The sequence below is a fragment of the Amblyomma americanum genome, chromosome 1, assembly GCF_052857255.1.
Source record: "Amblyomma americanum isolate KBUSLIRL-KWMA chromosome 1, ASM5285725v1, whole genome shotgun sequence".
NCBI classification, from domain to species: domain Eukaryota; kingdom Metazoa; phylum Arthropoda; class Arachnida; order Ixodida; family Ixodidae; genus Amblyomma; species Amblyomma americanum.
Window position 1 is genome coordinate 529,552,724 of NC_135497.1, and position 18,026 is coordinate 529,570,749.

General features: G+C 44.8%; 1 protein-coding gene across 2 annotated transcripts in view; it reads left to right on the forward strand.

Moving 5' to 3' along the window:
• The window catches only part of LOC144116268 (lysyl oxidase homolog 2-like), a 92,930-nt gene extending 90,549 nt beyond the window's left edge, over positions 1-2,381 (forward strand). For both annotated transcript variants that reach the window (XM_077650986.1, XM_077650985.1), the window contains one exon: positions 959-2,381. In XM_077650986.1, coding sequence (XP_077507112.1) covers positions 959-1,081 — 123 coding nt within the window. In that variant the 3' untranslated portion in view covers positions 1,082-2,381. The remainder of the gene's footprint in view (positions 1-958) is intronic.
• The last annotated feature ends 15,645 nt before the right edge of the window (positions 2,382-18,026 follow it).

The window sequence follows — 18,026 nt, forward strand, 5'->3', positions numbered from 1 at the left end:
ATACACTTGCCTGTCCACTTCATCACACTACTAGAACCTGTAGCGCGCAACCAGCGTAACCATGTAAAAGTTACTTCTGAAAAATATAATAACTAATTATTGCATTATTCAATTCGTGTGATGAGGTAGATGTAATTAAATATCTTAAATCTGTACGTGGAATATGAAGAACGCCTTTTTGAATAGTTTTGAATTGGAATCTTTAACAGACATCACACAGCGCACGAGTATTTTTTGCATTTTGCCTAGATTGACATCCAGCCGCCACAGCCGGTATTGTATCCCAGGAACATACCCTCAGCAGCCGAACGCTCCAGCCACTGAAAGAGCGCGATAAGTCAGTGGGTCGTTTGGTACTACGGTATACTTCCCGGCTTGCAATCGATTATTAGGATGGCGCCATACTTTCTTCACTGTATCAACAAAAAACAAATATGACCATGCCAACGACTTCTTTCTTTGAACTCCGACTCAGAGCAAATACAAACTGAAAATTGTATAAAGAATGTGAACTGCGAAAATCCTTTCCCTCAATACTACAGCAGCCCCGATAGCTCGAACTGATTTTTGATGGAGAGGTTCAATTAACAAAGCTTTGGCGTTCCGGCTTTTTTATTCGGTGTAGCGAAAAAAAAAATCAAATTTAGACTAATATTATAAACCGCTGTGATTTACTGCCTCGTCACTTGAGATTATTGTTAGGATATTAAAGAGCAGTGCTCTGCTCTCTTGCGGTTTCCTGCCAGCATAATGGGAAAAAACTGGTCTCGCTGGAAGCTATTTGTGACATTTGCCAGGAGCCCTTCGTAACTTTGGATTTGAGCTCGAAAATGACCATACTCAGTGAGTGCTCAACCATACCTCGAGGGCCACTTTCGCATGTAACAAATGACGCATTCTAATCCTCCTTGAGGTTGCTTGCGAGGCGCCAACCAACTTTTCTTTTGCCATGATGCAGGTGTCCATCAATCCAGATTTCAAGCTGGCTGAGATAAGCTACGATAACAACGCGGCAGTCTGCGACCTGATCTACACGCAGACGTACGCAGCGGTCACAAACTGCACTCTAGGAAGGCCTTGACGTCGCGGGCGAATGAGATGGTGCCACGCATAAGAGACGTTTATCGCGGAAACCCAGCCTACAAGCATCGTGGGCAACAGTGTGCAGGATGTGTTTGTACCAACTCTTCCCGCTAGTCGTACGCTGTGGTAATGACCATCCTTCTGCCCAAGACCTATGCGTCGAAGCAACCCTCGCGAAAAGGCACAAGAAACGGGGAATTCCACTCGTTAAGATCACTTTGTCGTTAAGAAAGCCTCGCCATCAGCTGCAGTCGTATCACGCTACATTTACATAAGTCAGCAAAGTCCCAGATAACCACACAACCGGCCATCTGAAACAAAACCACGGGCTCCCCCCGCGAGTGGCAATGAACATATCAGACACGATAATTCAACCAACGTGCAAGGAGCTTCCTTTGGGCTTAGAGTTGTCCTAGGGTTAGCGGCACAACACCTCCCTTCCTTCAGGACCGCAGATAAGTTTCTAAAGTGCTCATCTTTTTTTCACCAGACCTTCGTCACGTATTGTTTTTAGGCTTCATATCCGGGATCATAATATACATGGTGTAGTACTATGAGTAACCTTCCTAATTAGCTTGCATGGTGTTTCTCAGGAACTCAAGCAGACGTAAGCCGCGAATCATGCCACCAGTACAAGGGGTGCTTCGTACGAATGGGCTGCCGTTTTTGTAGTGAGTCAATACCTCTTCACCTTGACGTATTCAGGGCCGCTGTGATGTCACGGAGTCGGCGTTACACAAAGAGCGTTGTGGCTCTGAGGGAACAGAGCTCATTTATTTCCTGCTATTATGCCTATGCATGCTGATCTAATAATGTGCAGGAATGTACTGCCAAATAACACCGCGCTGTGAACTTCGACCGGCGAAGGTATAGCTGCGGGAGAATACGCAATCCGGGCATGTTGGCTTTGTCAGATCAAACACGACGCGCCCATTGCACTCGCGACCGAAACTGCCAACAGCCAGATATCTGAAGCAATTCGGGTGTTCTAAACTTGAAAGAAGTGCGATGGACCGGTCTCTCAGTTCGCAAGAGCCTTAGTGCGTCAGTATTACAATACGGGTCCGACGACGTAGGAAAAGGTCGTCTTCTATTCAGCGAACAGTGAGCCTTCTGACCTTTATGAATATCCCCTATGCAGCGCTACGCGACAGTGAAGCCTCACAAAACCGCAACCCATTGCTTGACGAATATGGTCAGTGGATGCATTTATCTCACATTTTCTAGTGTTGAAAAACCTGCTTTCGCATATTCCCACCTGCCATTCAAAGACGTAATAAAGATTGAGTTGTGTGCATAATTTACTATCCTCGCTTTCTTGTGTACATCCTCGTTGTACACATTTTAACCCCTTAACGAACACATTTCTATTAAAAAATGTTACCAAAATGATTCTTAAGTACACAAGCTGCCATCTTTCGGCAAGATAAAAATGCTTTGTATTCGACGATTCCCATTCCCCTTAAACTGGACACAGATAGCCAGAAAATACACCAAGCTGTACTCGTCAGGAACCAGAAATGAAAGTCGGTTTATGATGAGCCTGGTTTGTACAAGTCCGCTGTAAGGTTCGTTTTTTTTTCTCACAAAGACGCACAGCCGGAAAAACCGGACTTCCCCAACACCGTAGTGAGATACTCTGAATTGCTTCTGACGAAGGAACTTGGCGAAGGACTTGTTCAGCTTGACGCTAGTTAGAGCGTACGAGCCTTCATCGAACTCTTCACTTGGGAGTGAAACACGTACCACCTTTGCAGGCTGAGTTGTTCAAAACTAGGTTTGCCCCCGAAGGGGCGCAGCGGGGTTTCCGGAGCCTCCTCCAAGCACACACCCCAAAAGACGAAGCCGGGCGCCGGGCCGAAGGTGGCTTGAGCCCATTTTTACCGGTGGGTGTCCGGCGGTGGGTTTCGAACCAACCACCTCACGCCGCCGAAGCGGACGCCCAGACCACTAGGCTACGACTGCGGTGCAAAAAAGGGGCCACAAAATGATCTTCTTCCGCACGAGGCGGATTTAATGTTGTTGACGGCGGAATTTATCGCTGATCCGTCAGTGCAACTGTGGTCACGACGCTTTTCCCAAGCTTGTAACCCAGAAGAGCCGAGCAGCAGGCCGGAGGAAATCTTGTACCCATAAAAACTGGTGGGTACCCGGCGGCATTGGGGATCGAAGCATACGACTCCTAAGGTCGGTGAGTGCATTCTATATGAAACATTTTTGACGGAAACCAATTTTACAGATACTAAGGACATTATTGCGGTCCATAAACTCCGAAACACGTAGGAGCGTGACTCTTTCAATTAAGTTAACCACGTTCGATGTCAATGAAATGGGTCTAATATTATGCAGAGATTAGCCACCACCATTGTTTTTAGTTAAAGGGATCACTTTGGCGATTTTCCACTCAGGAGGAATCCATGCGTGTTTGATGGAAAAATTGACCAGCTGGAATAAAGAGTTAGGGGACTCCTCAAAGAGGATCCTTAACATTTTTGATGTTATCCTATCAGGGCCAGAAGCTGCAGTTGGTAACCACAAAACTATCGGGGAAAGCTCGGGGAAGGGTAACAGGGGGGAAATGCTAAATCTGGTCCACTGACACCACAAACGCGGCGCCCAAACTAAGTACAAACGAGAAGCGCTGCTCTAATCCTTTGGCGACTGTCTCAATTGTTTCTATTGCTTTTTGCGGGGTTAAAACACATGAGGGTGAATTTTCTGAAACCGATATCTTTTTCCGCGATCTTAAGAATGCGAAAAGTGCGCGGCGATTTTCTGATTTTGTTAGGAAATCAAAATTCTCAGATTCATAATTTTCTCTCGCTTGAGAGATTGAGCGTTTAAAAGAAGCCGCAATGAACTTATAATCATGCCAAATTTTCTGGCACTGACTGTGTAGGAGCTTCATCCATGCAGCCTTTCTGCGTGTGTAATCCCGCGAACAATCTGCATTCCACCATCTAGCTGAAGTGTTCCCTCTTGATGTACGCACCAAAAATTCGGACTTCTTTCGGCATTCCTCAATAGCCGAACATATGTCTTTTGATGTATGCTCTTCAGGAGAATTAACCGCTGAAGCAAGAGTAGAGCGCAAAGTGGACTGAATCTGGTCATAGTTTATATATGACTTTAACTGAGAGCACGCTGGAGTTAAGTGCAAATTAACATCAGAAACGATAGGTATGTGATCACTAGATGTTCCACAATCCACAGTAGACCAATTGAGTGCAGAAGCAGAAGGGCTGCTGAAAGTTAAATCTAACAGAGATTGGATTTGTGCGTGAAGAATTGTGGCCGAACCAGAATTCATGCACGAAAGGTTGTTATCAGTAACCCAATCTCAAAAGGCGCTTACCACAGAAATCTGTCTCAAACCCTCCCGACACATGATGAGAATTAAAGTCGCCGGCCTAGAGAACTGACATACGACATACTGACATACAACTGACATACGGTATCCTGTACACCACAACGAAAATAAACATTTACGAATGAAAGGGGAGAGCACCCTGGAATTTCAGTCTAAAGCCAATAACTTGCAGTCTATAGTAGAGGATTGAAACGCAATTTTAGCCCTGTTACAAACTTTTAAAAAAACTAGTAACAATAACCTTCTTCCTCTTGACTGTAGATCTCGTCGAAATGAATAATTTTTCAAATGGAAATGTTTTTCAGATGTAAGACAAGTTTCTTGTAAAATAATTATGTTTAGATTATGTTGGGATAAAAGGTACAGTAAGTCTGTTGAAGCTGAAAGAAGTGACCGACAGTTCCTCTCGAGAACACTTAACACCCCAATAGATGTGAAATCCGGGCAGTAGCAACTACCTGCCCAAAAATATTGTCTTTTGGCTTAAAGTCAATCTGTTGCTTCTGTGATTTGGCTGAGGATGGGGAGAAGAAGGGTTAGACATTGGGGGATCCACTGCGTTTGAGGATTCGCGTATCTGTATCCATTATCTCTGCATCATGAATAATTTGAACATCATCTGAATTAGCGGACCGAGGAACAGGTGAAACAGCAGTAACCTGTTCCTGGGGCTGAGACAGCGCAGGTAAGGATTGATGGGTCAATAATGAAGGCATGGCTGACATGGCAGAAGTCATTCCAGTTTGCATGGCCTGAGTAATCTGTGTTGCAGAGCATTACATATGCACTCTGTGACTGTGAACACTATCCTGTCAGCCATCTTAGCCATGGAGGCTTCCACAGCAGTCACTCTTGCCTGAGAAATAGACGAATCTAGTGTCACTCCTGAACGGGCTGACACACCTGCATAGCCGTGCGCTCTCTCTTTAATTTATGATATTGCCTCACGCTGCGAACAGCGCTTGCGGTCTGTTATTTCTATAATTTGTAATTAATGATACCGAGAAGGGCAATCCGTGGAATTTGCAGCGTGAGATACACCACAAAGGCAACAAGTGTCGTTTTGATGAGAGCATAAATTCGATGGATGGTCATTGCCACATTTGTAGCACCGCAAGATGGACTTGCGGCCATTAGCACTATGGCCATATCGCCAGCAGTTCCTGCACTGCAGTGGCTTAGACAGAAGAGAATCTACACGCAAGATTAAGGGCCATGCTTTTATTTCCGAGAGGCAAGCACTACCCGCAAAAGTGGCAATTACCGTTTCCGTTTACACCCGCACATTGTTCCCGGCTACAGCGATACACAGCTACAACACCCGCTGCAGAGAGAAGGTCGATTGTCTCAACTGGAGACAAGCAAGAGTCCGCACCGCTAACCAAACCTTTTGTGCAGGCCAGACGAAAAGAAATGAAGCTGTTTACCGGACGAGACCCTGAAGAAGAGCAGTTTAGAAGATCTTTATCGCACGACAGGTTTGGTGAACGGCACAGAATCCCGCCACGTCTAAAGTGGCTTACCTCAGTTATTGCATCATAAATGGAAGTGGCCGTCTGAAGAGCAGCTCGCACATGCCCTGGATTGTTAATTTTGATAGCACCACCATCATTTGGCACCATCGCCACAGGAATGCTGCGTGCGCCGAGCGTTGAAAAGCTTCCAGATGCATCTCAGGAGGCAATAGAGAAGGCGACCAGTGGGAGCTCCCCTGGCCGGGAGATCGCGTAGAGATTGCCACTGATTTCAGACGTCACCGTGTGCGTTATCCACACAAGACAAAAGGCGCAAAGTCAGAGGGGGAAAAGGAAAATAGGACCAGCCACCCAATACGTAGCCAACCTCGTCTGCGGGAGTTCGGAGCTAGGCCTCTCCTGCAGATGATGATGCCTAAGGCTGAATGGCACGCACCCAAGGCGGGGGATTGGCCAGGGTGCATTGCTGATACAAACGCACACATGGGCAAGGAGTGGAGTAGGTAGGTAGGTGGGCCTCAAACACTCCAACCGCGGGGGAGTGGCCAAGAGACAGGCGGTGAATTGCTGGATACAGGAACGTTTTCACGGAAAAAGGAGTAGTAATAGCATGTAGATTGGAAGACGCAAGGACCGGGGTCATGTTAACTTAGAGATCGAAGACAGAACAGTGGTTTAATGTGCATATTAGTATACAATGCCTGCAATGTTTCAATGTCGTACTGACAGATAGCGCGAAAACGAAATTAGAATGGGAGTCACTGCGTTTCTTGAAGGAAATTTTGCAGAGCAGAGGACACACTCCTGTCGCTATTGCCCAAGCTAGAAAGAAGCGCCAATAGAAAGAACCGCTGAGGACACAAGAAAACCCAGTTGATGAAATGGAATTTCTAAAAGACGCTTCCTGAAATGAGAGAATCGGCGGCAGAACAGCAGGACGTGATTAAGTGTTTCAGGTTCGGCGCAAAAAAGGGCACAATGGGGAATCCGCCGGCCCAGATCAGTGAAGGTAGAAAATTAGAAGGGGAACCCGGCAACGCAAACGCGTGAAAAAGACCACTAGTCATCTCGAGCGCCAGTCTTTAGTGCTCCAAGGATGCAGAAGATGCTGATATTCGGGAGATGTTTTAAGAGCAGAGTAAGCAAATTCCTAAAATGTTGTGTAGCTGAGAAACCTCAGCACAGTAATTAAGGGAGCGGTCTTGTTTCTTCTTCTTGTGCTTTCATCTTTCTCTTCCTTACACTGCTGCAGAAGTGCTATTAAGATTCGTTAACGAAGTTTGGGTATCGGAAAAAAATATTCGAGACCTGAAAAAATAAACTGATATTCTACCGTTTCTTAAACCCGGGAAGCCGCCAACCTCTCCTAGCAGTTATAGACCCATAGCCTTTGCCAGTGTCCTCGCCAAATCCTTTGACCGTGTCCTGAATATACGATTAACTTTTGTACTTCAATCTTGTGAACTTCTTGGCAGTCATGAGTGCGGTTTTAAAAACGGATTCTCCTTTACAGATCACCTAGTTCGTTTGAAAATACTGTCAGAGTAGCTTTTATTCACATCACAATACTGTCTTGCTGTATTTTTCAATTTAGAGAAGGCATATAACACAACCTTGAGGTTGGGGAATCTTCAGGACTTGGCTGAGCTTGGCATTCATGAAAGAATCTTTAACCGCCCAAAAGATTTCTTAACTAACCGTGTATTCAGAGTACGCTAAGGTTCAACCATTTCGAGGAAATTCATCCACGAAAATCGAGTACCTCAGGGGTGAATTTTAAGCACAACGCTCTTTCTTGTAAAAATGAACTCTTTTAGCAAAATAACCCCAAGATTCGTTATGGGGAGGAAGAGAAGGAGAAAAGTCAGGGAAAAAAAACAGTTATGTATTCATTCTAAGAAGACGATCTCCAGATAGCTTGCACATCTTCCAGCATATCAACATGCGAAATACAAATACAATTAACAATAAATAAAGTTTCAATGTGGGCAGAGAGAAATGGTTTTCGGTTTTCTTCGCTCAAACCAGTGACCATTCTTTTCTCACTCAAATCAGGCTTACAGGCAGATTCCATAAATTTCTAGGCATAACATTCAACAAAAAACTCACTTTCCTGCCTCACATAAACTCACTGAAAGAGAAAGTCTCCAGGTCCCTCGACATATTCAAAGTACTCTCACGAAAACAGTGGGGGGGGGGGGGGGGGGCGATAGGACATGCCTCTTAAAAATATACCGTGCTGTAGTATGCTCTACCCTGGATAATTGATGTGTAGTTTTTGGGTCATCGAGATAATATTACCATAATAAACGGGATTCGCTACATAATTTAGATCTGCGTCTTTCGACGGGTGCATACAGGACGTTGCCCATAAGGAGTCATGCAGAAACTAACGAACCATCACTTAGAGACAGAATATCCATGATCACGTCTCCAAAGATTCTAGAAATACGTTCACTACTTAAACACACCAGTCACCAAGTAATTACAAAGTGCTCATCTAGAACACTGTTAAAAAACTGCAAACTACCAGGCCACTGATTTTGCGTTTTTAAGATATGTACCAAGATCTCAGTGCACTAGGTAGATTACATAGAATTACCCGAAGGAAAGATTCACTGCCTCCATACTACAATTTTCCAGCAATTTGTGATTTCTCTCTCGCAAAGTTTTATAAAAAAAACTCCACGGCAACATATACTACAAGAATTTCTTGCATTCGAAGGACAGTACAGTAGATTCTCAGCTTTCTATACAAATGGCTCAAAAACAGATGTTTACGTTGGATGCGCAGTGGTGAAAGGAAATTGGAATGAAACAGTACGATTTCCACACTCTGCATCCATTTTCACTTCCGAACCCTACGCCGTCTGTGTAGCCATTGAAAAAATCGTAAACGAGAACGGCACAAACACTATTGTATGCACAAACTTCCTAAGCGTGCTTACATCTCCTCATCCTGAAATCCAATCACTCAATTGTTTGGAGACTTCATATACACTGTAAAAATAGCCACACCTCTTGAACAAAACACAAAACTCTGCTGCGTGCGAAGTCATGTCGGAATTAAAGGCAATGAGAGAGCAGGCTTCTGCGCTGGTGAAGCTTGTGGAAAATGCGTAAAAAAGTTTAATGCACCTTTCCATAATTGCTTGAACTTAGTTCACTGTTACGTAAGACAAAAATGGCAGTCCACGTGGAACAATGAAGCAAAGAAGAAAGTGCGGTTTGTAAAGCTAGGTTTAGGTGAATGGAAGTTCTGCATCCATCAGGAACGCTTCAAAGAAGTGATTATCCGCAGTCTTACACACAGCTTACACATAGATTCATACTGACAAAACTGTTCGAACTGCAATGTATTTTATGCGGAGAGGAGTTAACAGAGAACCATGTTCCATTTTCATGCAGATAACTCCAGAAACTAAGAAAGAAAATTGGCGGTGGTTTAGCTCTGGTTAAATCTGGAGTGACGCGATAGCTACAGCTGGCCTAGTGGCACTTGCTCAGTTGAATTTCAGTCTTTCGCCGCTGCGTTTCGCTGGGCGTTCCTTCTTAATCTTCTTCCCACTCTACACGGCGCATGCGCACAGCTGTTGCAGCTCGGTTTTGCCGGCGCGGCGCGCAGCCAGTAGCGGCAGCTGTTCCACACCACGTGACCAGCCACGGCCCCGCGCCGCCGGCAGCTGCTCCGCACCATGTGACCGACCACGTGACAACGTGGCGATAGCGGCACCGCCACGCCGTGGGTGCGCCGCCACCGCCACGGCGCCGTCACGCTGAAGACTTGAAATTCTACCGCAATGTAGCTATTGCTACAAAAGTATTTTGCAGTTTTATTGCGAAAGCAATACTACGCCAGGTGTAACCGCTCGTCGCGTATGCCGTGACGCCCCAGAGCCGGCGCTGCGATTAGCAGGTAGCGTGACGTCAGCTCTGTACGTTGCTATGACGACGCGTGACGTCAGCTTGCTCCCCACCGCAGCTAGAAGAGAGCCGCTCGTCGCGTGTGCCGTGGCCCCCAAGCCGACACCGCGCCTAACAGGTGGTCTCTCCGTTGATATGACGACCTCCTCGCCTTGCGCTCGCTCCGTGGCGGCCGGCGCCGCGCCTAACAGGTGGTCTCTTCGTTGATATGGCGACCTCCTCGCCTTGCGCTCGCTCCGTGGCGGCTTCACTGGAATATACAGCGGTGCGCTAGGCGTTGGTTGATCAGTTTCGCCATGGAAGTTACCGACGAAGAGTCTATATCTGAATCTAGTTGCTCTACTGCTTCGCAACAGTTAGAATCTAAGTATAAAGCTAAGCAAGCTACGAAGAATGAGAGAAAGAGGTTTTGCAACATACCCAGTAAACAGAGGAACAAGAAGAACGATTGCGAAAACAATGAGAAACCGAAGCAGCTACGCGAGTTTTCGCAATTCAATCAGGTTTAGCCAGAGTTAAACCACAGCCAATCAAGCCAATTTTTTTTACAACCAACACATACTATTCCATCCAACAATGCTCTTAGGCACTTGTAAACTTGTCACATGTTCTTAAATTTTAAAGAGGGCAGATGTGTTAAGCAAGCTATAGAATTGATCAAATATAGCTGATTTATTAGCGCAAACAGATTCTTTTAGTCACACCTCAGCCACTTTCCCACTCCTGAGAGGATGGCTAAGGTCTTTATTTGGTTTGTCGGAAGCCTCGAGAACCTTGCCCAGCCAAGGATGGCCACTGTGGTTACTCGACCTTCTTTAAAGTTTTTACTCGTGGCCATTTTTAAAATGCTCTTCCTTTGTCGTCACTAGGTAGCAAAACAAACGTTTTAGGCTCTATACCCCACTGATCACTTTTCAGATTCTTATAAAATTCTGCAGAAAACTTCTCCTTTATCATGCGCTTTTCGCATGATGGTTTTAGTTGCGCATGTGCCATTAAACCCAATACGCAACAGATATGGCAACTCGTGAGAATTCTTATGGCGATAGCCATTATATAAATCACCTACGGCCAGTGACGCACGTTTGTCAACAGATGTATGAAAGTGGGGTCGCGCGCTCGGAAACCACAGTCCAGGGGGTCTATTTTCGATATTCACTTTCGCCTGTCGGCGCCATGTTGCCTCTCTGATTGGCTGTCAAAAGTGCCAGTCAGCGACAAGGCAGAGCAAGGTCGGTGTTAATCATCGTCTGTTGCAGAAGCACTTTTTGTACTAAAGTCAAATTGACGTGGCACTGCAAAAATATTTTCAGCATTGCTATTCTTTGTGCCCAGCTGGGAAATATAAGTGATTGTGAAGGGCAAAATAAGGTACAGGTGGTACATATGAAAGCACATGCGCTCGACTTGCCAATTTAGGGAAAATAGATGCATACCGAAAATAACCGCTTCCTGAAATCTCATTGGCTAGAACAATGTCACGGGTAACACGTGATACGCACACATTATGAATTGATGCCATAATGACGTTTCATCATTTTTACAATGTGCCGCCATTGCTAAAAATGGCTGCAATTTGCCGCCATAATTTTGCCCGGCCAAAAGTACCCGAATTATGCAAATGAGTGAATGCAACGCTGATTTATGCGACGTTAGGTCACCGCAGTTTGACATGTATTTATTTGAAGCAAAAACGAAGCTTATAAAAGTCTTGCTTTGTTTGCACAATGCAATGAAACGGCGTCATAAGGGCACATGTGAAAGAAGCAAGGGTTTAGAGCGTTATTAGCCAGAGCTTAAATGTGCAGCCGCATAGGGGCGCTAACTGCTCTCCCGTTGAAAGCCCATCGCTCGCAGTAAGAAATCGTCGGCCCGTGCGCTTAATGTAGCGTGGTGATGGTGGCGCCGGCCGTGCATGTTGACAGTTTTAATGAGTTTTGCTGAGCGTTGCGTTTATTTGTCGTTTGTTACACCCAAGAACTGTGAGAGGTGAGCGACTTTCGATAGCACCACGACGCTTTCGAGTTGTGTCTGACTAGACAGCTCTTCTGAGCAATCACCTGACGAGGCGTATGATGTGATGTCTGTGCAAGGATGCACTGCGGTGAGAGGCAGTGCCGAACTGTCGAGCTCTGAGGTGCGATCGCCAGCAGTGAACATCGCTGAACGGGTGTGCTTTGCGCGCGTGATGAGTGGTTGACATGATAGGTGTTCGCGCGGCCGACTAGCAAATTCCAGGAATGTGTCGGGCTTCTCGACAAGACATCCGTGTGCACTGGCGTACTCTCTGGTCACAGCGGTGCCAGCAAGACAGCGTAAACGTCTGTCTGGAAAGGTACAACGGGACGCCTCCAGCATCATTGAGGTAAAGAAAACGAAAGCTGTAGCGGTGACAGTTTGTTGAGCATCATTCTCATTCCTTTTGCATGCAGAGTGAAAATGACTTCAAAGCAGGCAAATGAGTATGTGCAGCACACAGTCGTTCCCGTAACTGTGGAAAAAAATTGCGTGAAAGCTTAAAGGAATACTATAACCGGGCTTAAGCATTACTAATGAAGCACATAAAGGTGGTTTCGCTACGCAAGCTGAAAGTTTCATAGCAGAGTTTCAACATCAGTTACACAGCAGTCACCTGGGAATGACCGCAGGAGGGCGAAATTTTTTTCCCGAAATATTTCTGTAAGGACACGCAGAAAACAAAAATATATCAGTCCTGAAATTTTTTGACAGGTGTGCTGTTCCTGCCGGGGAAGGTACCAGCACACAAGAAGCCTGTGTGGAATCCATTCATGACCCATTTTTGTGGAATATCTTATCTCTTCATTATCCTGTACTTCCCGCATTGAAATCGTCAAACTGGTTAGAACATGCTTAGTGTGTTGTGGCAGGCATGAAGGGTTAACGTGCTTACCTGGAGTAAGATTGCATACGTCTGGTGATACCTGATTGCATTTATATATAGTTTATTGAGCAAGGAAAGACAGTGTAAATAGATCTGCATATCAAAATAATGTACATGAATCATGGCTATAGTTTTCAGATGACAGCAGACATAGGTGTGGGTGACACGCATTGTTGTTCTGTGGCTTTGGATTTCTCTTATTGACCACAATGTCGTGGCAGCCTCATTTTGATCGCTGCAAAATGAAACTGCCCGCATATACTAAAGAACTGAAGGTAGTCATAAACAATTGAACTCGTTCCCTACCCTGCAAGATATTTTGTAGTGGTTTCTTTTTCTCAGTATAAAAATACTCTAATATGAATTTATTTGTGGCTATCAGTTTGGAAAATCTGCAATAAAGTACCTGTAGCTATTATGGAAACAGTTCAATTTGGTACTAATGATTGGTTTAGCACTGAGCATATTTTACAATGATACTTGAAACAGACTGCAGTTGGACTTGCAGCTGCAACAATTTGAAATATTTCGAAACCCAATGTCTACCTTGTTCGAAGATTTTAGCGTATAACATTAACTTGCAGGTGATGGTGTGCGTCAAATGAAGATGTGGCGGACCACTCTCACCATCGGATTTCAACTCGAAGGCCCTGATGCTAGATCCATCTTGACTCACGTCTCGGCTGGACTGGTTACCTAGCTGGGTGGCCATACCGGGCTCCTGAATGATTACATGAGGTGTCTGCAAAGACGTCGACTGCTGCACGGCATGGTAAAGAGTTCTCTTCGAAGACCAGCACAGCTTGCATTGTGTAACAGAACTCATTCATCCATACTCAGCTGCAGGATCATCACACCACCGGCGAATGGTGATAACAGCAGGAGCATCAACATCTACAACAAGGAGGAGGACACAGTACCTTTCGGGTTCTACCTGAGAGACAGGAAGTGCATGATCAGCTGCGTGTGGGAATCGCACTCACTGCCATGGTTTTCACATGTAGCTATGGCACATGCACTCAATGTGCATTTTCTCTCTTTCAAGTTTGACAGCATACTGCTAAGAAGCTGGGCAAGTCTTCTTCATTTTGCTGCTGTTCTATAAACACGACCATATCTTTGACCTTCAATTTATTTGTGGTATTCAGGACAACAGAGATTAGTTTCAAGGCGAAAGCCTTTATAGGCTCATGACTCGCCAGAGGGGATGTTCGCATAAAAGTGTCACACTATAGCTATAATCAAAAGTGTTTGAGGGGTCCACCAGGATTTCGAGATATGTGAGAGCTACTTATAAGTATGGAAGCTGGGCAAGTTGGTTATACTATCCATGGTAAAACAGCGCGGAAAAACACGAGCACGGAACAAACACGACGACACGAGCGCTGACATTAAACTGGTGATTTATTATGAACATGTCTACATATACTATTCCCGCGAAACACTAAACAGAACAAAAAATATTGAAGAGGCACTGCGTCATCACTGTACATATTAAATCTACATTTCTACAAATGTATGCTCCAAAAAGGTGATTTCGCAGTTAGCCAGTGATAATGAGGGCTTGCTAATGCATGCTGCATCCCCCTTGTCAGTGTGATATACCTCTACTAGTTCCCTTACTATCTGATCCTTAAGTTTGAAGATGACGAATGTCTGATGGAGAAATGGGGCGCAGGTGTGCTTAGATTGCCTGCAGTGCATCGCTAAATTCTAACCAGCTGCCCTGTCCAAAGAATTGCGATGCTCCTTCAGGCGTTCTTTGAGACATCGCCCAATCTGGCCAGCATAACATCCACCGCATGAAAGGGGGATCTTGTATTCAACACCTTCGACGCACTCTACCCTGCTCTCTACGTGTGCTGTGGTACAACCACCACCAATCCTCCTTCCTAGTAGGGACTCTCGCTTCCGCTGGACAGCTCGGCAAATGTTGCGTAATTTTCTGCGAGACGAAAATACAACATCAATTTGAAATTTTCGCTCCACTTTCTTCAGACGGTGTGATAATGCGTGGAAGTGTCGTTGTGTTTGTTCCGTCCTCAAGTTTTTCCGCTCTATTTTACCATAGATGAGAGCTACTGTGTCCTTCCCTAAAAAACCTTTCCTCAAAACGCATGCTTTCACATTCCTCCACATAAGCAGGCAAGTGTCCTCACAGTTAAATAGTAATTAGTTAATTAGCAAAAATAGTGCTTAATACCTGCTCTTCAGCCTACTGCGCATGCGTGTGACGTTATTGAGTGGCGCCACCATCATTAGAGAGGAGCGCTTCCCTGGCAATCTTGCCAGACGCCTCCTGAATGGCGATCTGGAAGCATGCCGCCTAAACCCTCTCCTGTGTCTCCAGCAACCAAGCGTGCGCATGCTAATGCGAAGGTGTTGTGAAGCGAATTTTGTTGTCTTTAATCAACATCTTCACCACACATCAGCGACATGAGTAGCAACATTGCGCTAAAAGCTTTCGCCTCACCGCACTTGAGGTCAACAAAGTGCCCCCCTGAATTCTCGGGTGCTGCAGTTCATTAGTAAGTCAGGAAGTGTCCCAAGTGCTTTCCGCCTACCGTTGGCCAACTTGCTGGGTGTGTGGTTTAATACATGCTTTAGTGATTTTGAAGATATGCCGTTCCTTGTATTGCCTCCTTACGTGTTCTGTTTGTACACAACGCACATTTTTTGGTGCTTCAGTGAATGGTAGGAAGGCACAAAATTGTTTTCCTTCTAGCATCATAGTATTGACTGGACATGCTTTCACCAGTGCTTTTCTGTTTGCTTTGGTGTTTGTGGAGAGCCAGCAGTTCACAACATGCTCAACACACAGCATGGTTGCTGCATCTGCAGTCATTTACAGCATCTCTTCAGGGTGCAACACATCTTGTATGGCACTGTTTGTGTGGTAATATTGTAACATGCTTTGGTTCATGGCATTTGGATGCCTCTGTGTTGTTGCTTTCGACTTCCTCTTTCACATGCACCATACGATTATACAGCAATGAACTGTTTTTCTTGACAGAAAAGTGAAGCGATTGTTTCTTGGCCATTATCTTCGAGATGAAAATGCAAGGCTTGGGCAGAGTTTAGTCAGGTTACCCATTGCCACCTTCGAACTGGAATTTGTACCCCTGAAGGAAACCGGCAAATTCTACATTAATTCAGTTGAAGGTAACTTGAAGTATAAATTTTGCAGCTGGACGTAATTTCAACAATAACGCTCCAAATGGCATTTTGCAGCTGGAAGGGTATGATCCAGTTCGGTAATCCAGCTGGAAATTGACAGTAATAGTAGTAGTAGTAAACTTTGTTATTCACCTTTCTGGGTTACTCAGGTGGTCTTCCCAGGTCTGGGATCTTTTTCTTTTCCGGGATAATTTTGTGCACTGGGCTTTCAACCTCCCAGTCAAACTGTGTTAGATCCCATTTTCTTTGACTCAGCCATTTGCACTTTGCTTCATGTAAATTGGGGAGGTTGTTCGGTGGCTTTAACAAAAATCCAATACAACCTTTTTACCCTCTACACCCTTATTGTTACTGGACTGTCAGTGTACGTGCTTCCACTATTTAGTTTAGCAAAGGTGACTGCTGGGTATTCCTCTCTGGAATTCAGGCAACAGTAATGTGCGTGTACACCACTGTTGAATGTTTATGAAAGGCGGGTCTGTCCATAAAAATTTCTTATCTTTTTACACGAGGCGTATTGCTCGATATGTAATGTTGCACTAGGTAATGAGTCTCAATTAGGCTGCATAATGATTTCAAGGATTCGTGAAGGACAGTGATGAAAATAAATTATTTTGTCAATACAGGTTTGCGCTAAATTTTCATTGTACATGTAAAACACACCTTACTCGGGCAAGTTGCAACACCTAAAAGGCATAGCAACTTATCTCGATGCCAATATAGTAGGAGGACACTTAAGCTCAGCATCTGAGGGCATTACGCGACAGTTTTAATGGCTCCCTGCAGTGGTTTCTCTTCACACTGACAGTCGCCTTTCTTCATTCATGTCCGCACATGTATCGCAATTATCTTAACACAGATTCGACATTCTTGTCTTTGAACTCTTGCACATTGCAGTTCGCCTACATGATGTTACTGTAACTGGTTTCTCACTGATTGGAACATCTCTAGTTCACTGCAGTAAATATATTACTAAGCTTCAAATGAAGCCAACAGCACACACACAACACGCCCCCCCCCCCCCCCCCCTTTGTACTTCAGTACAGTCAATGTGCCTGCGTGGTATAGTTGGTAGAGTGCGCCTGGTCGGTGACCCAAGGGTCTTTGAAGCGACACGGAAATTTAATCAGATTTTTTGTATGTGAAATCTATTGCTTTATGAGGTGAAGTAGTTTGAAACATGTGATGACATTTGATTTAAATTATAAATGCTGTTTCCAGTGACCTTTGTTACAGATATGCATGCGTGGCGCAGTTTTCTGACACAATGCAGGCTGGATAACGCTGGGTTTTCTGCTGAATGGCAGTCTTAATGATGTCCTGTTATAAACCTTTTCTTGACACTGGTGTGTGCAGGCTCATCATACCTTTCTTTTCTGATGATACACATTGCCCAATACCAACATAGCACTAATTACGATGCCATCGCGTGCCACGCAGCAGTAAAGATATTACCGGCTAGTAGAAAAGTATTACCAGCTAAAAGAAAAAAATTTTCTGACTGTCTAAAACAAAATAGCAGCCTATTTCCACCTGACTTGGATTGGTTTCATACGTCTCCTTGAACATGAAGAGAAAATAGCCAGCAAAGTTGTACAAGAAGGTAATTTTCCAGGAAGCCTAAATTTTATGCCCGAGCACTTTCAATGACTCCGATTTCCTCATTTTGCAACCTGTTGTACCATTATATTCGTGATGAATACTTTTTGTTCATGACTTGCTTACCATGATTCAAACTGCTTTAATCGTGCTGAAAAACACACCCATGTCGACACACCACTGTGTATATTGTGTTCCATTTTGTTTTTCTTTCACGTAGTCAAGGACTGTAATAGCCTTCTTGCCAATGCAGTTCACCCCGGTAATCTTGCGCACTTCAAGTGCTTCTCTGATCAAATAATCTATGAGCTGTACACGAGCATTGTTCTCATTACAGGCAAGCCCTTTCTTATTGGAATGTGGTAATGTATTGTTACAGAGCAACTTTGGGGTAATGAATTGTTCCAGACCAACTTCGACTTGTCCTCAGTGTCCTTTCAGACTTTTCCCAACATTGCAACGCCTACTGATAATATGGTGGCCTTCATTGAGCTGT